Here is a 25,841-nt window from a genome sequence, read left to right as displayed (position 1 = left end):
TGAACATCTCTTTCAAGCTCTTTTTCTTTTTATTGTGGACACAAGAATGTCACATTTTATGTTTTATATGCAGGAATGTAATACAACATTTATAAGTAAAGGTGTCATGATTCTTCAAATCTATGATTTAATGTGACTTTTGAAGGCCACAATGTGATAAGATTTTTTTATTTAAATGTTCTTTTTTTTGCACTAACACCATAGCTGTTTTTATTTGTTAAGATCAATATCATTGGTTTTATGCCCGGACAACTGACAACATTTTCAAATTGTTCTTTAAAAAGATAATCTAGATGATATAAGTGTGATATAAAAGTTTGTAAGGTACGCTGTGCCATCTATGAACCTAGACAGGGTCTAAATCAGTTTTCATGAGTTTGGCCTCTTCAGTTTGTCCTACCTGCTTGGAAGGGGAGGGTGACGAGAGTGTATTTCAAATTTAAACTGTATTTATTTTGAATTTAATTTTCATCCTCAATAGTTCAAACTGTGAAGGTTTGGGCTACACTTTTTTATTTCTTTAGAAAATTTAAGTCCCTTTCATCACTCATTGGTTTTTACCTCTCAACAATTTCTTCTTTTCACGTCAGGCTGACCTCCCTTCAACCACCACCCCCTCCACCCCCCACTCTCTGTCCCTATAGGATGCTGGCCTTGCGTAATCGTCCTAATATGAACCATTCATGAGTTGCAGACAGAGTGAACAGTGTAGCCCTCATGGGGAGTAATGGGATGTCTGGTACTCTCACCAAAATTTCTCCAGCAGTTTGTATTCCAACATAAGAAACGGACATATTACATAGGAATAAAAAAGGCTATTATAGCAAAGTGGATATCAGAACTGGTGTCTTTGACATCTATGTTTCTACCTTTAGGTTAATTGATGACATCACAAAAATGGGGTTGTTCATTGTGCAAAAATGAACTGTTGACCATAGCAACACAGACGCCCTCTACAAAGATAAGTATTTGCCATTAAAATGATCTCTCTCTTTGAAAGTACCTCTTTTAGGTCTAAACACACTAGACATACATACAACAGGAGTAAAACCTCAAATGCATGTCAGCTGCCACCCCGACAAAAGGAGCATTGCCCTGTTTGTTGTTCTTGCAGGCTCAATCTAAGATATTTTCTCAACGTCCTTAAATTTATCTGCTTTTCTCATCTGGGATCTCTCAGCCAAGAACAACAAGCAGCTACAGAACGGAAACACATCCATATGCATGCTCACATATAAGCTGAGTGCACACATAAGTGATGGCAGGAACACACACAGTTGAACACACACACAGACACAAACACTCCTCTTGCTCTCAGTAGCAGGCACATACATTAGCACATGCTTCCATGTGTAATCACCTGGTGCTATCAAAACACCTTTGAAAGGCATATTACAGTGCCTTGTGCCTGACTTGGAGCACGAGCCAAGATAAAACCTCCATTCCTACAGGGGTCTTGAGAAGAATGTCTGGATGCACAAAGAGGCACCAACGATGAAATCTTATCACGTGACACCTTGTCTGCGACTGGAGTAACATCCTTTGTAGTGTGAGTTGCATATCAGATCAGTTACATTTCATATCTAATCACATACAGATGAAAGTGTGGTTTTATGGTGTCTGGATCGCCGCCAGAAGTCATGTCTATCACTGGATATTATCCACCACATAGCGTACGCAAATGACTGCACCACATCAAGTGAGATGTAAAGATGACGCTGGCCATAAACTCATTCACAAATTTGCCATTTATTAATGTCCCTGTCATTCTAAATGTTGCTCCTGTACGGTACATCCCACTCACCAAGTTCTAAGGGATGGAGAATTCATAGAACTGTGTACATCTGTGCCACGTGTTCGGTTTCAGTTTTCCCTGCCTGACACAGCGTGGCTATTAGTAGCGAGCTCAAGAGGATTCAAGCATGCATCTAATTGGGAACAGGGTGAAAGCCGCGTTTAAACAGTTATTATCACGCTATGAGGAAGAGCACAATTTAAACTATAGCACCAAAGTTTCATTATGACACCCAGCTAACACATGTTGCTTGGCAGCATACTTCAGCTCTTAGTCCAGCACAGGATATAGAAACACTACTGGTGGATTAGATCAGGGATATATCCTTGGATCTGTATATATCTGAAATAACCTTGATAGTCTCTTGAGATACTTTGTTTACAATGGCATTAACTTTTAAGCCTCTGTAACAAACAAAACGATAAATCACACTGCTTTCCCTGTGATGCACAAAGACCAAAGTAGTTCTGTTCTTTTAAACTCACTAAGGAGGCATCTGATCTTCTGTACTCAAAGGCTCAAAAGACTTTAAAGCCCTTTGATTTAGATCTAAACTATTAGACTGGAGAAGTTCTGTCATGTCCAGGTGGAGCCCTTTTTCTTGAAAATGTGTTTACCTGGATGCCACACTCAGAGGCTTGGTGTGCTGCAGAATCAAACATTTTATTCAGGACCATGGAGAAAGAAAGGCCACAGTACCCTCATATGTTCCCTCAGATCAGGTGACTATAGAGCCCCTCAACTGAGACCTAAACAGATTGGACTAGAGAAGTTCTGTTGTGTCTTGGAGGAGCCTAGAGGCTTCCTGTACTGCAGAGCCAAACATTTTATCTGGGAGAGAAGTCCTGAATCAAGGCCTTCAGGTGATTAAAGGTATGGGAGCTGCCCATGTGGCCTAAGCAGCTAGCAGTTAATGGCACAGTGACATTGGAGTTCTTAGCGTAGTCTGCAATAAATAAGTGAGGATATACAGGTCTGGTAGAATTCAGTGATTGGCTTTTTGAATCAAGTCAGTGAGACTGGAACTGTTAGAAAAGGACTTTAGTGGAAAGACCTCTGCAATAGATTAGTCAAGACCTATAACTGACACAGCTTCTTATGGGAGGAAGTTGTGGGGTCTGGTTCAAAAAGTAGCGGGCTACTAGTGACACTGCTGGCGGGTTTGCAGTTGTTAGCCCAGATAAATACAGTCTTGCAATACCAGACAATCAGAGGTCTTGCCTTTTAGTGATCAACAGGGGATTTCTAAGTCATGGCTCCCCTCCAGTCTCCTCAGGAGTAAGCAGTCGATGTCACCACACCAATATGAAGGGCCTCCCTAAAGGCTTTTGAGTGGTTCAGCAATGGAGTTTTTTTTTTTTTTTTTTAAACTCCCTAATTGTTTCCACCAAGTTTTAGCAACAAAAGCTGGGAGATTGTTCTCAGTCTCTATTGAGCGAAGCATTCAGAGGCTGACTTGCGAGTCTAAGATAGACTTGCTAAAGAAAATCAACATTGACTGTGGACGCAAACCACAGCCTGTGGTCTGAAACACTGCGGTTGGGTGCTCAGTCGTCCACCTCGGCCTTCTTCCTAAGACTTTTTTTTTGTGGCAGTACACCAACATCACACTACTTCCTCCTTTGCTGCTGAAAGAAGACCGTTGTTATCCCCATGACTGAGACAATCGCTTGTCAGGGAAATATAAACATGCAAACAATGCTGTAATTTTTCAGGTGTCTTTGGTCTCCAAATCTCTTCTTTGAGCTAACTCAAAGCTATTGGGAGAGCAGTACCTTGAGCCTAACTACCCGTGGGAAGATCGATGGAATAAACCTCAGCATAATGCAGAATAGATGACCGTTACCTCATCACATTTTCCACAGAAGTCCCCCTGCCCTATATATACAACTTGCCTAGACCTTATTTTAGAAGTCACCATTTACTCCTCCCTTTTCTTTATGTATTTGCCCTATGTATTTTCCTGCTTTCCTCCCCACTTAATTCCTACTCAGTCGGATCTAGCAACTTGTCTCTTTGTTCTTGCTCATTCTTGCATGACCGTACCTCTCACTGTGGCCTGATCAAGCAGTGCAATTACTCTTCTGTGCATTGGATTACCTACAGTATGATAGCCAGAATTTCTCATTATCCACAAAAAGGAAATTCATGTGCTGCCTTGCTGCAAAGCAATATCTGTTCCTCTCTTCTTTCCCTCTATTCTGTGTATTTGCTCTCCTCAAAGATAAAGTCCCCCACAGCTTGACTTTTCCAGGGGCTAAACTAATTCAATTAGAGGGGGCATGTTTGAGTGTAGCCTGGAGTTGCACCAGTGTGAGCCAACATTGCAGAACAGGACATACTGTAATATAAAAGAGAGTCTGTCAGGTCAAACATTCAGTGTTGATAATAATAAAGCCAACATAAATATCTCATCCTAGGCACACATTTTGCTGTGGGGAAATTCATTTTGTTACTTGATCTTTAGGTCCACCATTTTTTATATTTGGGACAGCACAGCACAGCTAACTTGAACTTGGTCTACTTTCTGTCTGCCGGGAATGTGATGAACAAACACTGGAGAAACGAAGATGAGGGTGAAAAACAAAAGCCACAGGACAGTCGGAGTCACAGTCAGAAATGTTGTGAAGAGAATACTCATTCCTGTTGTAAATGTTTTGATTGTGCTCCTTTTAACACGGATCACTCAAGGGAGAGCATCCATCATGCAATGCAATGTTTTTTTGTCTATGATATGTTTGTACATGGGTATGCTGGATACCTTGACCAGAGGTGTATCGAGTCGCACATTTGATGACTTTGGATTTCGACCTGACAAAATCAAAAAAGATTTGCAACTTGACCGATTACTTGTGACTTCACCCGGACTTGAGCCTTTTGATACTTGATACCTTCCCCAAGCCCAAATATTATGGTATGTTATTTAAAAAGTGAGAATCCACAAATCATTGACGCTATTCATTGCCAGGAAGTCAACACTGAATTCCCCAGATCCACTTTGTTTAAACCAATCAGACAGCATCCTATCAAGTTGCTGGAGAGAACTGTGATGAACCAATGCAACATTACAGAACTCCAGTTGAAAAAAAAGATACCAAAGATACAACACACTCCTGGTTCGGTTGCTGACTTTAGCTTTGGCCTTGGGCGAAACCTTTGTGGTACCAGAGTGATGTTTGCTGCTGGTGTTGCATTGCACTCACACTGGGGATTATATGGCAGCAGTGGGGACAGTGGTTCATGCCTGTGCATTGTTGTTTAACTTTAAAGCCGGTAGCTGACGGGCAGTGTGGTACTAATAACAAAGCTATTGTGTATGTGTATGTGCGTGCATGTGTATGAGTTGCTTTGTGTAATGGACATATGAATCCATGTATGCCCTGGTACTCATGTGAGCCATATCATATCCATCCGGTGGTAAACAAAAGTTAAAAAAATTTTGTTTGAGAAAAAATTAATTGTAATAGACAAGGGAGCCAACTGTATCTACCTCAGCCAACAACTGACAAACAACACAAAATTACAACTACACAAATACATGACAACTAGGCCTGTCACAATAACTACTTTTGTTTGTCCCCAAAGTAATTACAATTAACAATATTATTGTCATTTTAAGACCATTTACAGACAGCAGCCAACGCAGGTCATATAGAAGTCACAAATAACACAAGACATTTATAAAACATATTAGAGTGTGTGCATGTCTGAAACAAAATTAAAATCTAAAGTCTTCAGCCCCAACACACACACACACTCACAAACACACGTGATGTCGGGTCAAAAATTCTGAAAGCCAAAAAAAGAAAACCATGAAGGAGAAACCATGACCATAAGCGACAAATCAAAACTAGAAATGAGAAACCAAAACTATAAGCAAAAGGAAAAAAAAAGTCAAAACAGAAAGAAAACTGTAAACAATAAAGCTGCAACTGAGAGTGCTGATGTTAAAACGATCTTTATCCTGTTTTTATCGGTCAATATAGATGTATAAATACATAATCTCAGATTTGTTGCTTGCCTTTACATGTTTTTTGTTTTAACCTTTCTTCTTAGTTCTGCTTCCTGCAAATAAAATGAAACAAAAGATAATGAGGATTTATAAAACGGGCTACTTGCCTCAGCTCCATGTTTCATCTTATCTGAGCGATTAAAGCAGAATTATTGATGAGTCTGAGGAGACCCATCATGTGTGTCATTCACTTGATCAGAAACCATTAAATCATGCCTGTAGTCAAACTGAAACAATTAGATCTGATTGTGTAACAACATGTAAAGGCAAACAACAGATCAGAGAAAAAGTACGAAAAATAAAAACAGGACAGCTGATGTCACAACAGCACCCTCAGTTGCACTTGTTACAGTTTTCTTTCATCGAGTTTTGTTTTGTTGCTTTGCTTATGGCTTTGGTTTCTCATTTACAGCTTTGATTTTTTTTTCGGTTTATGGTTTTGGTTTTCTCATTTGTTTTTTTTTTCCTTTCAGACTTTTATTTCAGACTTCCTTATCATGGTGACTCAGGAAACCATCATGGCGACTTACATCCGGCAAAGTGAGTAGTCCCCCCCCCAATATTTCTCCTGTCCATTGTGCATTCATCATGATGGTTCCTTGATTCACTATGATAAGGAAACAAATCAAAGCTGGACCCAGTAAACGCAACGTGTGACTGGATTGGTAGATTTGTGGCAGTGTGTGCCAAAACAGATGTTGTAATTTTTGTTGGGTAGTGGTACCTTAGTTACTAGGAGACACACACATTCAGTCCTGTCGACCCATCCTCCACAAGCCTGGCCCGTGTCTCTTTCTCACTGTGCAAACTTTTACTCTTTTTTTCCTTTCTTTGTACTCATCAGAAATGTCTTCAAGGATTCACACTATTACCAAATATGTGAGCTTACTGTGATTTTTGCCTCTGTCTGCGCAGGGATGTGCTGCCACACGTTGCCTACACCTACCAGGTCCAAACCATCTCCGGCCGTAGTGAGAGTGAACCCTCCCCGCCTCTGGTGCACGAACTGGGGGCGCACTACTGCGGGGATGGACGCATCCAGAGGTAACAGGCCCCACACACTCACATGATTAAAATACATAACATACTAAAATGCATGCATGCAGATGTGCAATGAATTACTCTCAGAAAAGAACTGCTTTGCTCTTAATGTGTTTCCTTATTTATCATGTTTGTATGGATGTTTTCTGAGTCATGCTTCCCTGCCGTTTTAGTTCCAAAGGAGAGGAATGTGATGATATGAATTCCATGAATGGGGATGGTTGCTCCAGTCAGTGCAAGAAAGAGCCCTTCTTCAACTGTATTGGTAAGTCACATGTCGTCAAGGTTATAATAGAAATGCTTGCTCACTGGTTTATTTCTCTGGAGGAAAATACTAGAAATAGAAGATAGTTTGTTTGCCTTCAGTGCACCTCTGATTTGAGGAATTTAGCCACTGACTTCTCAAGCTGCTCCGGTACCATTAGTAGAAGCATGTGGTTATGATATATATCAGAAGCTGTGTGACATATAGCAAGCTATCTGGAAATTGCACTGATTGAAATAATGATAATAATAATAATAATAATAATAATAATAATTTTGATTTAAGAAGATATTTCAGTGCAGCCAAAAACCATTGAGAACTGTACCTTTTAATAAATACATTCACCCACGATCCCCTTGAGGTACAGGTCAAAGTCAGCGCGGAAACTTGAAATTGAGCGTGCACGAAATGTAATGTTACACCAGCGCCACCAGGCCGAAAGAAAACGAATCAAACGACAAAAGGTGTGGGGCAGCGAAGAAGAAGGAAAAAAAACAAAGAAAGCTGTTTTGGCTGAGGGTGTAAAATGTGCAAAAATAACAGATTTATTGGCAGCGGGGGAAAGACATCCTAATGAATGTGGACTCTGATGATGTTATTTACAAGGTTGCAGAGAAAATCTAACTCCTCTGTAGCTTGTTAATTGCATCAGGGGAAAGCACGTTCAATTATTATTATGAACTACAGTGGTTCAGTGCTCTTTTCATGTTCTGATGAAGCCGTTGTAATATGCGCTGTGGCTGTGCAGTGCCCAGATTGTGTTAAATCATTGTCGACATACATCAGCAACAGTAACAGTTAGTGTGTGTCATATGAGCGTGCAGTCTGTGTTACGAATTTCTGCATTCTAGTAAGTCTGTATGGTTTTATCTCAAGGCTTTTATGTTAACATTTGGATCAGCAAGCAATCATTTGGAGCAAGACATTGCTTGTGTAGTAAATGTAGCCAGAGCTAACACATTTTGTAAAGAGGAGTATAGAAAACACAAGTAATTAAAGGCTGTTTTAATTTAATTTATTGAAATCTATACGTATTCTATCTATTTCATGTTTTAAAGTGTTTTTAAATGTTGACTGATACTTTACTGGCCAAAAGTGACATTTTAAATGGCATCTACATGTTAGATGCAACTTTTATATAAAGTGTGCTCTAAGTTCTAACATAATATTTCAGCTTTGTATTCCTCTGTGCCATGATAATATTAAATAGAAAAAAAAATACAAATGCTGCGAAGTTGTCGATGAGACCCACGGGCTGACTTTGTGAATGAACAGAGTTGACATCTGCGGGTGTTTCATCCAAGTACTTCATGTCTCTCTCAAAAGGATAAAAATTGCATTAGATACCATAATCACTTTGACCTTGTGTTTGAAAATCTGGAAGTCATTATTTTTCAAAAGGGTGAGTCATTTTACTTTACATAGTTGAGTGACTGGCATCTCCTATGTAGTTTTTTTTCTTTATGAATAGATGGATGGTTTCCTGTCCAGTTCTCCTCCTGTCTGACAATCATTTTGCCCCCCTGTTGTGATTGTGTGTGTGTGTGTGTGTGTTTGTGCATGTACAGTACATGCATGCATGCACACACATGTGTGAGCCTCTGTGAAGTGGCCACTTAATCCCTGTCAGATTGCTGGATGACTGCATTGGCTGTGCTGTTTTTCCACCAACTGCAGTGCTCAGGGGTGTGCGTAAATGTGTGTGTGTGTGTTTTTCTGTGTGTGTGTGTGTGTGTGTTCAACACTGTCTGACATAGTTGTAGTTTTGCACAGAAATCTGACACTATAATGATGGGACCTTCTGTCCATCTGTCTGTATGTGTGAGAGAGTGCCTGCTTGTCAGTGTGTTGGATAGTGAAAGAGAGAGTTGGATGGAGAATTGACACTAAGTATACAACGGGGCCAGGGTGCTACAGCCTGGATGAGCTTTAATAGGCTATTCACACGATTGAGCCGAATTATATCTGGAATTGATGAAATCGACAAGTTCTTTTCACGACCCCACCTGATGTTACAATCCCAGCGGCCATGTCTCAATAAGGCTCAAAGCCATAGAAAACATAGGTGGAGAAAAAGGATAAAGGAAATGTAATCTGATTTTCTTAAAGGGATAGTTGGGTTTATTTGAAATTATATGAGAGGCTTATGGACAGTCAGTGTATCAGACAGAGGCACCAGCACTGAAGCCAAGTGATGAACGCCTGTGGAAGAAGTCAGCAACAAAAGGCCCATCTAAAAAAATAAATATCAGCGTAAGTGTAGGCTATATTTAGAAAATTTTTCACTGTTTTACTTTGTCATCAGAGAGCTTTTTCCGACAGGAAACTGCAGTTCCATGAGCCAACTATTATCAACCAAACTCCTCAGCAGAAATCGATAACTTTACCTTTCAGAACAGGGGTGTTGCTGGTCTACCGTTGCCTCAATCTGTTACTCCGCTTGCATTATTGTGTGACTTTGGTGGATCCGAACTATCCCTTTAAAACACCAAAGTCACAAAGTAACAGAAACAAACTACCAGGCTGAGGCAGTGGTAGATCAGCAGCTCCCATGAGCTGTGAGGTAAAATGAATTGATTTTGCCTATGGAGTTTGGTTGGGTTGAAAAGAGTGACATTTGGCTTGTTTTGTGGCATGTTCCCGTCAGAAAAGGATGTCCGACAGCAAGGTAAAGTGGTAAAAATATTTCAAATATAGTGCTTAATTAAACTGATGCTGATATTTGTTTAGGTGAACCTTTTTTAAGTGGCTGAAATACCTTTTGTCGCTGACCCCCGTCCACAGGGGTACATTGCTTAGCTTCTATGCTGGTCCTCTCTCTGCCTCTCCTAAATTGCACCATGCCAACCAGCATCTACCGCAGCTGAGGTACCTCATGCAACCCCACATCAAATAGTCCAAACTATCCCTTTACTCCACAGTCACATATTGCCACTGTCACATAAGTGATGGCTTTTGAAGTTCAGATTTGCTCCTATTTGAAGAAAAAAAAACACAGGTACAGTTTGTTTTGACAGCTTCTGGACCTTCTCTCCGTCTCTATCCATCTTTGTTCATCTCATCACTCTCTTTCTTTCTCCAACTGTAGGGCTCTCTTTTCTTTTTGCTCTTGCACTCAATCACCTTTCCACTTTTTCCGTTATCTGTTTATTCTATCCCTGTCCAAAGTCAAATACTGTAGCAATAGTCTTGCTCCTTTTCCATCCTTTACTCTCCTCTCCTCTCCTCTCTTTAGCTCACACTCTATCCATTACTTCTGCAGCTTTCACAAGCCACTGTTTGAGCTTCCTCTCATCTCAGCCTCGCTCCTTCCCCTTCTTCCTTGCCTCTGTTCCCGCTGAGTGACTGGCGGGAGCGTATTCCATATGCCCCCTCAGTAGCCCCTCGTTTCACCATTGCCAGAGCACAGAACTGACTTGAGTTTTTGGCTGTGCTGGAGAGGGCTGGAATTTCGAGGAGGAGGCCCCGGCCAACTTGGCACAGAATGCCGCCTTTCCCCCTAACTGGAACCCCACCGGCTGACACTGCTTTAGCTGAGAGCTGAGAGCAATGAGGCCCAGGCAACCTCCCTGCTCTGCTCCCCTCTCCTCCAGTCCATAAGCTTCCAGTTCCAGACCCTAACTCCGGGTGGGACGTCTGTAAAGATTACGGCTGTATCTTTCTTTACCTCTTGACTTTGTCTGGTCCCCCTAGCCCCCCCCCAAACTCCTCAATCTGTTTGTCTCTCTCCCTTTCATTCTTTCCTTTTGTTTCTTTCTTCCTGATGTTAACATATTCTTTCATCTCTATTTGTAGATTTTCACACACTCAAGAATTCATCTTCCTTTTCCCCTGCGCCTTTTATCCCTTACCCTTCTTTTTCTGGTCATCTCCTTCTTCAGCCTCTGAAATAATCGAGATAAAGTTAGAATGGTCATGTGGTGTGAACAAAGTGGTGTGTAAAAACTTACCTGTATGGCTTTGTGCAAATGAAAACATGCAAGGCAAATATCATGACTTTATACTTTAAAATAGCATGCAGTTATGCCAGTCCTTCCCATTAACTTCTGCGGGGAGCAGCAACGTAGTATACAGAGCGAGAAAGTCTGTGTGTGGAGGAGGTGGGGTGGATGGATGGGTCAGATTTACATGGGACAACCAGGAGGCTGGAGGTCATTTCCTGTGTGAAACCAAAAGTTATGCTTTAAAGTTTTTAGGTGCATAAAGTTACGTGACTTGTGTGATGTGATGTCACCTGATTTACTTAATGCACCGTACTTATTTTCATCCAAACCATGATCTTTTCATAAACCGAACCAAGTAGTTTTGTTGCCTTAACCCAGTGGGTGATTTGAGAAGGGATGTCCTTCCCCTTGTTACCAAAAGGACAAAAACACATCCCTCTTGTTAAGCTGCCACCCCCCCCCCATCCTCTTGTAGCAGAGAGAGAACAGGGGCAGAGGGGGGTGGTTTGCTTGGATATGTTTAGTCTAGTCTACCAGACTCATTGATTCTGACTGAGGTTTGTGCAAATTATAATCTATGGCCCCGACTATGGCTCTGAAAAACCACAAAATCCATGGTGCTGTCCTCGGTGCTGAAGGAGCAGATGGATTTGTAGTCCTTTCATTTTTGATCTATAGTGTTGTTTCAGCTATATAGGTTAGCTATGGAAAATACAAAACCAAAAGAGTCATTCAAAAGTTGGTTCGCTAGTCACATGAAACGACAACCCCTGTTAACCCCTGTTAAATATTAACAGATAACCGTCTATTGCCTAAACCTGACCAAACTGTCGCAGCTATTGTTACTATGACAACGAAGGTCACCTGACCATGGATGATGACATAAGTTACCTGAGTGTAAACCTGTTTCCCACAAAAGGATTGGAGTATCACCTGCACACAAAATGAAAGTGTAAAGTCTTGTCATTTGTATTATACAGATAAAAACACAAAGATTTATTTAAAATAACATATTTTTTTCTGTTGTCTGTTCACCTGCAGAGGAGCCAAGCATGTGTTACTACTATGACGGTGATGGGGTGTGTGAGGACTTCGAGCGAGAGACAGGAGTGAGAGACTGTGGCCTCTACACTCCCAACGGTTTCCTCGACCAGTGGGCCTCCTCCGTCGACGTTTCCCATGAGAAGAAGCCCTACTGCTCCGGTGAGGTGGCTGCTGGATACCCTGCTGTAACCAAGGTAAGGACACACACAGTTTGTCCTCACGGTGAGCTTGCAGACTGCAACCAACCGAATACCTTGTGATCATCAACCAGTGATCATCACATCCAGCCCATCACAGCTTTCCATCCAAGCTACAGATTGGCAACTGAAAAAAAAGTATTTCAATATATATATGTGTATATATATATATATATATTTATTTATTTTATTATTTATTTATTTTTTTTACAGAGGATCGGTGTCAAAACCAGTTAAAGCCAATTAACATTTTCAGTGTCTAATTAGGCATAATTGGCTGCTAAAAAACACTAAAGGACCTCTGTAGAGCCAGTGTATCCCTCTGTAGATAAAAGGGGGTCATTTTAAAATAACAAAAACACAACAATTCTGATTTTCAGGTGATTATACACTAATAAAACATACTTATGAATATTATTTTCAGTTTCTGCCAGCAGATCTCCCTAAATTTTACACACTGGTCCTTTAAAATTCTCTATATGAAGACATGAAGTCAAATATTTTGTCAAACAACGGGTCAGTTAACAAATTGGATCATTACTGGTCTTTACAAACAGGCATTCTCCTTCATTATTTGAGGTATGGTCTTTGATTCTTTGGTGATTTGGTGCCATTGCGTTCTCAACCAGAAATCACAACGCCATAATATTTGCAAGACACTCACAAAACAGCGTCTTTTGCTTGTTTGCCAGTTAAGTAATTTCAGAGATTGGGGACATCTAATTAGATGTTTCCCAGGGTGGGTGCAGAAGTTTGCTGCTCTCATTAAAGTAATGCTTATTGAAGACGAAAGAAGAAGCCATTGATTCTGACCAAGCCCGGTGGAGGCATTGATCTGCTGCTGTCACAACACAGAAAGGGACTGATTGGCCAAAACATTAGGGTGAGACGTACATCCATGTGCGCACACACACAACGCTTCAGACACATAGTAGTGCGTTAGATTCAATCCTATTTAATCCCATTTCCCTAATATGGATGGTCAAAGTTAAGGCGTGTTGTTGAAGTATCTCCTTTAAAGCCCTATTTATTATTTCAATTCATTATGGTTCAGTTCTTTAATAGCTTTCAGGGTGTTTGCTGTTCAAACCAAATGTTAAGACAGACATGCTGCAGTATCTTGCTTTGGCTGACATTAACATACATTATTAAATTATACAGTTTGCTCATAATCCTACAAAGGAGACTTGTGTTAAAGTTATTAGGTTATACACCTCTAGGCAGACAGTGCTCTGTCTTCAGAAGCATCTGTGTGATGTTGGAAGTGTGTGATGTTGGCTGTAAAGCTTGTTCTCACTGCTGACGATGCATTTTACAAGCCCAGTGAAGTAGGAATTCTTGAGCAGCTGTGGTCAGGTGCCTTGCTCAAGAACACTTTGGCAAAGATTTGTGAAAAAACAAAGGTAGGAGATTAACCACCGCCATTTAATGCATTTGATATTTATATGGCACCACTTCTGTCTGAACCGAAAAAAGTGAGCGCGGTCCAACCGTCAACATTGCAGATGGTTTATTCTCTGAGAGGAATGAGACACTGATGGAACATGTCCATATAGCCATAAAGACAGGATTTCTGCTGTGAAGGACACATTGTTCATACAAAAAGCAGTTTTACTGTGGAGAACACACTGTTCCCCAAGGGTCATATGTGATGAGATCACCTCATTACAAGGCCACTGACTGTATACTCTATGTGGACACACAAGTGCATGTGCATGTGTGGAAAATATGCAAACACAGGTTAACAAAACACATTGGTCTTGTCGCTATCTCTCTCTGCCTCTCCATCTCCCTGTGAATTCTCACGCACTTGGCCAAATATCCAGTAAATCGTGAGCTTGTAGGTACACTGTTACATCAAAAATCGTGTCCTCAATTGTGGCCACTCACCAATATAGTACATGTTCATGTAATCGCTGACATTTATTTTTCCACTCCAGTAACATGCAGTACAGCAGCATCAAATGCCATCTCTTCAACTGAAAATGAACTTTGATTACACTGTGTCCTTGCACATTTCGAGCACAAAATACTCAGACAATTTTGCACAAACAATTGCGCACACTTGTTTGTTTATGGTAGTCCCTCCCTGAAAACAAAGATAACATAACAAGGCCTCAGATAACCTAGAGATTCTTGTTCAGGCAGTGCTCCTAAGCAACTGTGCAATTGCATGCATGTGGCTATTGTGACTGTCCTGGAGGCTCATGCCACATGATTGGATCTGGAGATGAAGACCAGGTCGTAGGCTTGCAGTTTAAATGTGGCCACTTTAGAAAAACATATAAAATACCACAGTGGCTGATCGGTAAGTTACTGAAGATGTTACCTATTTAGCAGGAGCTTTTGGTTCTGTCTGGCAGCTGGAATTTTAAGTGCTGTTTTTGGTGACAGTTGGTTTTGATGCCAACCAGCAATCAGCCATAGCGTGTCCAGTGAATAGTCATTTTTCAGGCATCTAGATCTCATTCCCTATCTAGCGTGCGACGTTCCAGTTTTCTCAGTTAGTTGGTGATTGCCTGAATAAAGGGTTTTAATTTCCTTGGTGACTTTGAAGATTTTTTGGTCAAAAGGGGCATTTGATGTGATAACAACCAGGTGAACCAAATTCCAAGCCTCAAAGCTGCATAGTTTCTCATAATGGTATACTGTTAACCTGCGATCCTTGCTGAGATTGCGATGTACTTTGTCTGAGCAATGTAATAGTTGAGCCAAAGGACACTGTTCAGTCAGTCATCAGTCACTTAGCCCTCTACCATCGTAACACTGTGATTTAAAGGTTTTCTGTATTTTCAGGTAAGTTTGTTCTCTCAGAGTGATGTTTTTAACCTATAGGTGAAAAAATTAAAAAAAAAGAGCAGTTGCTGCTGGCCATTGGTTATGTCTCCATGTCTTAGTATACCTTCCCAGTTTGGTGAAGGAAGGACACTCGCTTACATTGGTGGCAGCAATGCTTCTTTTCTAACGGCTGCTGTTTGTGTGTTCCTTTCAATTGTGCCATTTTTTTTATTTGCACTATTTTTTTCTTAGCTTAACTTCCTCAGTATAGCTAGCTGGCCAACTTTGTTTCAAGCTTCAGAAGCTGAACACAACATAGTTACATGGTCAGAGTGATAGTGGTAAGCAGTGGTGAGGACAGTGGTGAGCTGGTGAGCAAGATGGCTTTTCTGCTATGGGACAACCAACCTGATGATGTCATCATCCATTGCCAACGTTTCAGTGTGGACATCGTCATATGCCACTTTTGTGGACCATCACCCAAACCTCCAAAATAGTCTGCAAAAAGCACCATAGCTTTGCTGATCCAGACTCACATATTGCCCTTGACAGGGAGCTGTTGGGGTAGTAAAAGTATTAAAGATGTGAGGATTGAGAACTGCTGCTAGGGTGCATGGATTCTTTTCTGCATTCAAGGGAGAATACACTAAAACATTATTTCTGGGAAAGTGAGCATCAACTCAACTTGTGAATTCACCTTAATTTGAAGCCTGTATATGGTACAAAGCTTTAGTGAGAACTTACAACACCCTGACACTGAATTGACTTATGCTGGTGGAACATAGCTGAATGTTTCTATGTGAAAGAGGAGAATGCTTTCAACGAGTAACAGATCAATGATTACTGAGAATAAACCACTGGGGAAGTGTGTAAGAATACAGACCAATTTTCACCAGATTTCTTGAGTCATTTCAAGAGAAATGACCTTGTCTATATCAATGATGTTTTTATGGAAGAGCCTGACACCTGCCTCCTCAGTAATGAAAAGCAGAGACATGCTATTGCTTTCCTTTTGTAGATGACAACAAGATCTGTTTTGCAGCATTGCTGTCAATGTTAACAATTTCCATACACTGGATGGTTCAATGCCATGGAATACTTGCTACTTCAAGGAAACCAAGCTGCCAAAAGAAGTCAGACAATATTGACATTTGTATGACACATTAAAGAATAAAGTGAATGCACTCAATCTGTAGGGTAAAAAAGGTTAATTGGGCTATGATTATACTCAGTCATTTGAATAATATTCTCTTCACTGGTATAAATGCAGGTCATGTTGCGACATAGTGTCTTTTCTCGAGAAACAACTGTTGAGAGTGTTGAGTGACCATGCATAAATAAGCTTAAGGGTGACCCTGTCAGATGCTAAGCTGCTGTTGGAATGGCTCTGGGGTTACATAGCATTCACAATGTGGTCACAACACACTTATTCTCTCTTTGTCACTCCCCCATTCCTTGTATGCTAAACATACGGTAAGTGAAGTTACAACAATCGTGACACTAAGTCAGTACAGCGAGATTCTCATGGTTGACGGGATCAATAATAGAGATACAGAGGGGACAGCTGTCATTTCTTGTCAGGACTTGGCAGGAAGCGTAACCCTTTGATCTCAGCCAACCAGACCCCCGAGACAATGTCATTACCACGGCACAAAGCCAAAATGACAGTAAAGTTCTCTGCTGGAGTTAGTGTCTGGTTAACCACGAGCATCCATCCCACAAAATGTGCCATTATTGTCCTTCTAGTGGTTTTGTGTAGAGAGGAAGACAGAGACGAATAAAGCGAGGGAGGCAAACTGAGTCCCAGAATAAAGGTTAGAAGTGCAAAGGGAGTGTACAAAGAAAACCACCATTAAGTGTCTTAGCAAGGTGTCGGGCCACCACAAGCCACCAGAACAGCTTCAGTGCTCCTTGGGTTCTCCAAATCTCCAGATCCCTACTGGAAAAATGAGTACCATTCTCCCAAAAGATATTCCCTCATTTCTTGAGTCTGGGAATAGTAACTGAATTACAATACATACTTACAATATTCTATCTAATATTTATTGAGTAATATACAAATGCCAAATGAAACTTCCTCCATGCACATACCTTTTGATTTTTGCATTAAAATCAGTCTATATACAAGACTGTACTCCCAACAAAAACAACACAGCCAGTAATTTCAGCCAATGCCCCAAAATGACACACTGGATGTTTACATTAAAGTGACAAAGCCATCTAGTGGCTGTAGTAATTGCAGGGTTCGACATTTACTGTAGCCACAAAAAGTTCCACAAAGGTGGAAATACTGTGATGTTATGGAGCCAGGAGGTCCACAAAGAGAGGGGTTCATGGTGGTGTCAGGTTTAGACACAGGGGACCGCTGTTCACTTTCCATTTTTGACCAAAAGCCAACATTGGTGTCTTTTAACCGTCGCCACGCTCCTTCCCTAATCAATACCAAGACTTTTTTTGTTCCTAAATAAGATTGAAAAATGGCTTTATTTTTGCAAGAGGGATTTGTAATGGTTTTGAAGGCACTTAAAAATAAATCATCCTGCTGATAGGTGTGTCAGAACAGAAAACGCTTGCATGTGTTGTTCTGGAAGGTAATTACATACAAACAGTGTATTTTGTTGTTTAATTTGGAGGACTTGTTGTAATGGAGAGACCCTGACAACCAAAACCTCTACTGACCCACCTCTGTGTTGTGTTTAAGATACAACATATGGAAAACTGTAACACTTAAAGCTGCAGCAAGCGAGTTGATTGTTGGCTTGACCCGTATTACCAACCCGAAATCAGTAACCAACTATCTTTCTTAGAATTGCTTTTAGGAGTTTTTAATCCACAAGCCATAACTTGGACCAAACTGGAGGTAGGAAGATTTAACTACTTTCTCAAACTTTGCCTTAGTGCCATGATGCAGAGAAGTTAAAAAAATGCCTATGAAAATGAGTCTGTGCTTGTTGTAGTTGTTGTAATTTTATCAGGAACCAACAGCACATTGTCCTGCCTTGTTACAGTAATAGCTCGCTTCATCCTTTGCGGTTTCATTTAATCATGTTTGCATGTTCATGGCTCACAGCTCTTTGGTAGAGAGTTGGGTTAAAGATGTGCTACCCTGATACGGGACAATGCTAAAGTGTAACTGACTCTGTGTTTGTGGGTGTGTTTTTTTGTTTTGAATGAGTGCGTTGAGGGTACGGGGAATGGATAGTACATCATTTCCTTCTGATCTAGTAAACAAGTCCTGCATTGGATTTGTGTGTCAGTTCCGTTTGATGTCTAAGGACAGTCTTGATGCTGTGTGTGTGTGTGTGTGTGTCTTTGTGTCTGAGAGAGCGGGAGGCGGGCAGCAGTGATAGGGATCTTTGCGGATGCAAGAAAGCAACAACAGCACAAGAAGGCACTTGAGGAAAAAGAGAGATCATGTATCTGCACGAAATCTCAAGTGCTATGTACTTGTGTGTATAAGAGGAATACACAAATTTATTTCTACTGTAAAACTCTAATACAGATTCACATCCATTAAATGCCACGGTGAATGATAATCTCAATATACTGCATTTGTGCTTGAGCTGAACTTTTTTAACTCCTGAATCTTCACGCACCAGAGCAAAGCCAAGGAGAAGGATGGGTGAACGCTCCCACATTCAAACCACTGCTGAGGGAGGGTTCAGCAACATAAGAATAAATGGTGCATAGAGCCATAAATACATTCTGCCCTTTTGTACACAATGGCTTAGTAGTCTGCAGTTTACCTTCACAGAATGTAAATGTGCGCTGAATTTTTTAAGAATGACACACATTCATTTTTGGGTCGTGGAGTGCAAATCCCAGCAGCAGCTTGCAGAGTTGTGTTGAGGTGGAAGGAACCATGGTACGAACAGTGTCACTTCATGCTGTCCAGTGACATCTGAGGACAGCTGGGACAAATACTATAAACCGTGACCTGCTCAGTATGAAAGTACTCTTTGAACCAGTCTTTATCTAACTTCAACTGTTGACCCAGGCGATGTTTCCTCGCGAGCAATATCTCACAAGCCCACATAAACAGGTGGGTCCCTGCTTTGGGCTTTCCTTCATCCAGAGCAAGGCCTGGAGCAGGTGCTCTACCTTGTGGTGACATCTTAAGATTAAATATTTGTTGATAACACAAACTCTCTGTGAAATTAGGTAATTGCAGCCCATAAATAAACTGTTACTTCCGCAGGTATTCTGTATCATAGTAACCGAAGCACTCTCAAGTATTCCCAGCTGGGTGTTTGCAGCTGTGAAAAAACACTTTGGTGGACACAACCCCTAATGAATACAAAGGTGCAAACAGCAATCAGGTGCTGTAGAACCAGACGAGTAAGTAAATGATATATAGCATACATTAAATGATGGCTGAAATGACGTATGAAACAATGTAAGAAGTCAGATGACAAATGACAGATGGATGAACAGATGGAGTTGGTGGTTGTAATTGGAGGTAAAACAATCTGGAAATTAGTTTGACCGACAGTCTTACTGCACTCAAAAGAAAATACATCATTGAATAAAAATGATTGTGAAAGTAGAAAATGGTCCAAAACCACTCTTATTGGCCATTTCCACATTAGAATGTCCTCAAATGAGCAGTTCGATCCAATCAAAATACCATATGGACACCAGAGAATGTATGAAGTTAATAAAGTTGAGACACATTAATGATTGCAAAAACTGCCAAAAACATTCTAGCCAGGTTTAATAGTTTTATTGTTTTCATTATTTGAATGTCAGACCCATTGCAAAATGCTGTAGCAGACCTCTAATATAGGCCTACCTGTGAATACAGTAAGGTGGCTTCAGCTTACTTAAATGATTCTCCTTACACACAGGTACACAGTCAAACTGAGACTCACAGGCAAACACACACACTCACAGTGCCGACTCCATGCAGGATTATAGGGCAGGTCCATAGGGGACTGAAATGTACTACTGCTGTCTTTGTGGAGCAGAACATAATGTTCCCCCACTACCACACCATGGAATATGGTGAGCCAGCTCAACTTGCTCTAGGGGGATTGGATTGGAGAACTGGCCTTAGCAACTAACCTGTGTGTGCATGTGTGTGTGTGTGCGTGTGTGTGTCTGAGTGTGTGCCGACCTTCTTGTACATGTGTGCAGATGAGTTTGTGTTAGTGGAAGGTGTGCATGTGCATTCAAACTTTAAGATCAAACAGCAAACCAGGTGATTTCTCCAGAGAGGGCCGCTGCCCAGGCAATCTCTGACGCAACCCCTGGGCACCCCTGGAGAACACTCCCCTTAATTATACATAAGCAACAGAAGGGATAACATTTTAGTCCTCTCATGCTGCAAGAAATTGCCTATATATAAAGTTCACCCATCTTTAGATGTAAAACAAACATATGTGCATGAGGTCTGAATTAAATAACACCTACCACAGTCATCTGTAGGTAAGTAATGCTTCAGAGATGGACAAGTAAAAGAAATGACTCAAAGAAATAATAACTGTCCCAGTTTTCTTCCAGGTCCCAAAATATCAGCCAGTGTGTGTTTGTGTACTTCAGCGGGGTGAACATGCATATTGTACACCGTTAGAAATAAAGGTTCCAAAAAGGTTCTTTCAGCACCTGCACAGAACAGGTTCATCAAGGGATCTGAAGGTTCCATTAAGAGCCCCTTTCATCCAAAAAAAACCCTTTTTGGAAGAAAAAGTTCTTAAAAGGTTTTTGAAATCCGTTAAGAACTTTTTCATAAAGAGGTTGTCAAGGGTTTTTGGTACCATGACATAAAAGGGATCTCCACAGAACCTCGTGGGGGTCCTTTTCCACCAACACGGAACCGCTACGGTCCCAGTTAAAGCACCTAATTTTGAGCCATTCAGAGCATTTCCACCAAAACTTAACTGGTTCAGAACCTGATAGCTTGGTTCCCAGTTGGAACCAAAAATAGCAGGATTTTCTTGGGAACCAAACTGTAATCTAGAGGTTGTTGTACACTGTGCAGATCCCTCTGCAGATCCTTGATTACGACAGCTCAACTCAAAATTTGTTAAAATGGGGACTGGTTAAGTGGATAACATCAAGATTCCAAGGATCTTGAATGGGAGCTGGTCCAAGAACCCAAGCCTATTTGGTGGAAAAGTGCCCTGGGTTAGTTCCAGGTAAAACCTTTGGAATGTTAAAAGGTTCTTGGTAGAACCTCTTAGGTAGGTTCTAGATAAAACCATTGGAATATAAGAGAGTTCTCGGTAGATCTGCCTGGGTGAGTTCTAAATAAAACATTTGGAATATAAAAAGGTCCTCGGTAGAACCCTGTGGTTGAGTTCTTGAACCCCTTGGGTGGTCTCTTGTTAGAGAGGAGTCTGGGTATAACCATTACATCGTAGAAAGATTCCCCGTAGAACCTCTCATAGAGGGTTCTCAGTAAAACATTTCGCTAATAGTTCTCTGTATAGCTCTTTATGTTGGATTCTAGGAAGAACTCTCTGAAAGGTTTCCAAGTGGAGCCTTTATAAAAGGTTCTACCAGGAACCGAAAAGACTGCTTTGGGGACAAACCAAAGAATCCTTTACGGTTCAGCAAGACAGATGATTTCTCCAGAGAAAGCTGCTGACCAGGCAACCCCTGACACGACCCCTGGACTGTCCTTTACCGTTCTAGTTGACACCTTTATTTCTAAGACGGTGTATAGGCTAATGCAGAGTGTATATACACATTTAAACACTCTTTGCTCAACATATGCATGCAAACAAACACACAGGCAAACTTGCACACATGCTTAAACACGCGCGTAACATGCCCACAAAAACAAAAGCTCATACAGTAGCCGAGCTGTTGCTTTCAGCAGCGCAGGAAGGCCAGCTCCTCTGGCACTGTCTCACTCACCAACATTCCCCCAAACCACACAGCCCTCGTCAGGCACCGTGCCAGTGACATAAGCGTGTGGTAACATTAAAAAGAAACCTCTGGGATGGCGTTCCTTTTTCCCTTTTACTTTTCCCGTTTCAATTATTATTGTGGTTCTGCCATGTGGAAACCTCATTGTGACTGGTGTATTTTTTTCATGGCACTGATGACCCCCTGTAACATTTTCAAGCTGTTAATATGCAGGGTTTTGGCCCTGTTTTATTGAGCATAGGGGGCCACTGACTGAGGGACATTTATATTCTCCGCAGACCCATCTGTTTTCAACTTGCTGGCATTGTACGCTTACCAGTCCCTATACATTAGGTTGTGGTCCGTGTTGCCTGCCACCCAGTCGCTACTCATGTCTGCCCTGATGAGACTGGGATAGGTAAACTGCATAATTGCACCCACTCACCCAACTTTTACAGCCCCATTCTCAGTAGGCCATGGAAGTGGCCCATCATTAGCCCCTGGACCAATGAGACGGTGAGCTTCAGTGGGTATGGGTGGGGCTGGGTGACAGGACATTACCTCACACACCAGGCGCTCACCAGCATTCCAGTAAACCATGGGATGGTGCTTGGAAACTCATACTAGTTTCTCTCTGTTGCTCTTTCTCTCCACAAATGCCTCACAGATGCTCACTCCTGCTCAGGCTTCAAATTCGTATATATGTGCCTTTGACAAAGAGAGAGGGAGGAATGGAAAAGAAGAAGAAGAAATACCTTTTGATGGAAATAAACATGTTTTAGGAGGTGCTGTGACAGGATAAACATTCTCTTAGGAAATTGTTTTCTTCATTTGCATGTGTCCAAAATTTCCACAAATCCAGCAAAAAAACAAACTAGGTCACTGTCTGACCTCACAGAGTCATAAACCAGGATCTGAAACAAACAATAAACTCAGCAGGTATCCTCTCATATCGACTCCTGGTGCAGCAGCGCTCACACTGAGTCGCTGGATGCTGAGGTTGATGGATCACGCAAAATGAATGAACAGCTCAGTTGTGGTAGTGATTATATTTACTGCTAAAGCGAGAGACTGAATGAAGGCAAAAACCATGCACAGACTATCGAGACTGAAGATGATGGGGTTGGAATCATTTTGGGAAATGTGAACTTGTAAAGTGGTGTAGACAAAAGGGGTTGTGGGAAAGTTGCTTGACAAAGATAAATTCTAACAGTCCCAAGAACAGAGACGCTCTTACAAGCCAGTCCGCTGATAATATCTGCCAGCGATTGCATTCTTCAACGTGCATGTGGCATACATGTGAGGCATTATGTTGGCATGATGGCGTCCTTTTGTCTGTCAAGATGTGTAGATGTGATACGTTCTCATGATCACCACTTAACATCCCAACATAACCAAAGCCACATACTTACATAGTTTTAGAGTCATGCTTAGTACCATTATCTTATAGATGACAACAAAATTGATTCCCATTAAACTGATGCATTACCTTAAAGGGAATTGGGTTCTGGGGGGGAAGTGGGGTTGTATTAAGTATCCATAGTGAGTGAATTACCTACAGTAGATCAGTCGGGATGACCCCAGTTTGGAGAAGCTGCAGGAGTACTGGTGTCCGTATTTGCTCACATAAAATATGAATATCAGTTTAAGTGTGCTCTAAATGTGCCTGTTTTGATGGGAAACTACCGTTCCCACTTTCCCACTTTCTCCAAACCAACCAGATCCCTTTGGTCTCGGACTCAGTCTTTTGTGTTGTTGTGTGACCTTTGTGTTGTAAAAGGTTAGTTGAGTCACACAGTAGCTCAAACAAGCTAGCCGATCAAGGCAGCAGTAGACCAGCAACACTTGTATTCTGCGAGATAAAATGACAGTTTCTGTAAACGGAGCATTGTTGAGAAAGAGGCAGCAACATTTTGCTTACACAACAGTGCTTTTTTCTCAGAAAAGGCTGCTTTTCGACGGCAAAGTAAAGCAGGAATATACTGTAAATATGTCAGATACTTGAATTTATTCCGTGGGCTTGTTTTTAAGATAAATATGTTTTTCTGCTGACCCTGTCCACAGGACTACAATGCTTAGTTTCCTGCACTGGTACTCCTGCTGCTTCCCCAAATTTGGGGGTTTGCAGATCGCCATCTACTGTATGCGAACTTTCCCTTTAATATATTAAGACTGAGTAATATATTTATACCACAAGTGATTTGTCAGCACAATGACACAGAAATATTTGCTAGTTAATGTATTACAGGAAAGATTTTAGTTATTGACACCATCAGGTGTGGCATGGCTGTGTAATGAGAGATCTGAAATGCCGATCTGAAATATGACATTTCTCTTCTTTGTTGTAAGTAAAGAGACCTGAGTGCGATGTGTCAGAAAAGCGTTGAGCTGAGATCTTCCTCAAGCTTCACTGTTGTCCTCCAGTGTTTGGAAGATGCAGGGAGGACTTTTGTGGGGCCGTTTAAAAGTCTGAGGGCCTCGATAATCATATGAACGTATGGACCATGTTTACACGTGTGTCTGTTTGGTTTATCGATCTGAATCCAAGACAGGACCTTTTGACAATCTGGAGGCTTCAAAGTCAGTGTTTGAGCCAAGGTGACTGTAGCATATGTGTATGTTGGTATTTGAGCCTGTGCATGTGTTTGTATATGGATATGTGCAAGCATCTCTCTGTAGAGGTGATTTACGGGGGGAAAGGCTGTGGTTGAGGTACATTATGCTTATTATAGCCATTATTATTGTCATTACTCTGTCTTTACTAACAGCGCCACTCTCCATTTCACCCCTCTCCAGGTTTATGTTTTCCTTTATGCTCCTAATGAACGTTTTTACAGTACAGACATATTTTCAGGGTAATGAGGCTGACAGCTACACTCTCTCTTTCTGCTCACCTTTATCTTCTCTGGTTTCCTCTTGGCTCAAGACACTTAGCTTTCCTTTTATCTGAAGTGGTGATTTACAAACACCAGTTTGTCTACAGACCAGGGATTGGTTGTTGTCTGCCAGTCTGACTAGCCAGCTGGTACAAATTAAGACCATGTGTGTAACTGTGTGTGTGTGTTTTTGAGTCAAGACTTTGAACTCATCCCTAGTGTTACCATTTTCCAAGGAAGGCGAGAAGTTGTTTTGTTCCAAATAGACTTTTCAACATTTAACTCATGTACCTGGAATAGTGACTGTTACAGTACGTCCTTGTTATGAATCAGAAGAAGGGAATTGTGTGTTTAGAATGAGTCGGAGTAGGAGACGCTATCAGATGTAGTAATTTAACAGTAACCGCATCAACTTAGAGGCAAACCCATTTAAAACAGGTACTACACCAGGGCCGGACCTAGGATGTTGGTGGCCCTAAAACACTCAAAACACACACACTGCTCATAACTGAGTGACTACACAGACTTTGCTTGTTAGCTATGTTACTACTTATCATGCAACATTAACCTCAGATATGATGGCTACACACTGACTTATTAAAGCGAGCGAGCCAACTTAACACCATGCAAAGTGTGAGGAGCGGGCCTGTAATTGACCCTTCGCTAGTCCCCGCCCCTCCCTAGTTACTGTTGGGACGTGAAGGCCAGTGTGGCTGTAAAGTGAGCAACATGGAAAGTTGATCACGCTGATCAAGTGACCCCCAGTGATGGTTGTCACCCTAAACAACTGCATAGTGTTTATGTCAGTGGGCACCCAGTACTACGCATTACGAGCATCACAGCGTAAGCTTTTCCCATCATTTGCAACAGTTTTAGTCATTCGCTTTTACTTTACAATCAACAGATCTGCGGTATCTTCACCTTAGTCTTTCCAACTGAGAGACTTATTTTGACTGTCTTTTGTCAACAGTTCCTGCTGTGATATTGTAGTTGTAATCAAGCAATCCATTTAAAGGTCTGCTGGCAGGTGGTATATT

At 41.4% G+C, this 25,841-nt stretch overlaps 1 protein-coding gene across 1 annotated transcript in view; it reads left to right on the top strand.

Annotated features, from left to right (window-relative positions):
* The window catches only part of pappaa (pregnancy-associated plasma protein A, pappalysin 1a), a 119,048-nt gene that overhangs the window by 37,147 nt on the left and 56,060 nt on the right, over positions 1 to 25,841 (top strand). Inside the window, exons 8-10 of the mRNA XM_084745800.1 lie at positions 6,723 to 6,851; positions 7,022 to 7,113; positions 12,099 to 12,295. Coding sequence (XP_084601926.1) covers positions 6,723 to 6,851; positions 7,022 to 7,113; positions 12,099 to 12,295 — 418 coding nt within the window. The remainder of the gene's footprint in view (positions 1 to 6,722; positions 6,852 to 7,021; positions 7,114 to 12,098; positions 12,296 to 25,841) is intronic.

This window comes from Lutjanus erythropterus, chromosome 20, assembly GCF_056507025.1.
Source record: "Lutjanus erythropterus isolate fLutEry1 chromosome 20, fLutEry1.hap2, whole genome shotgun sequence".
Classification (NCBI taxonomy): domain Eukaryota; kingdom Metazoa; phylum Chordata; class Actinopteri; order Lutjaniformes; family Lutjanidae; genus Lutjanus; species Lutjanus erythropterus.
The sequence above is the reverse complement of the archived record's forward strand: the minus strand, read 5'-3'. Positions and strand labels throughout refer to the sequence as shown.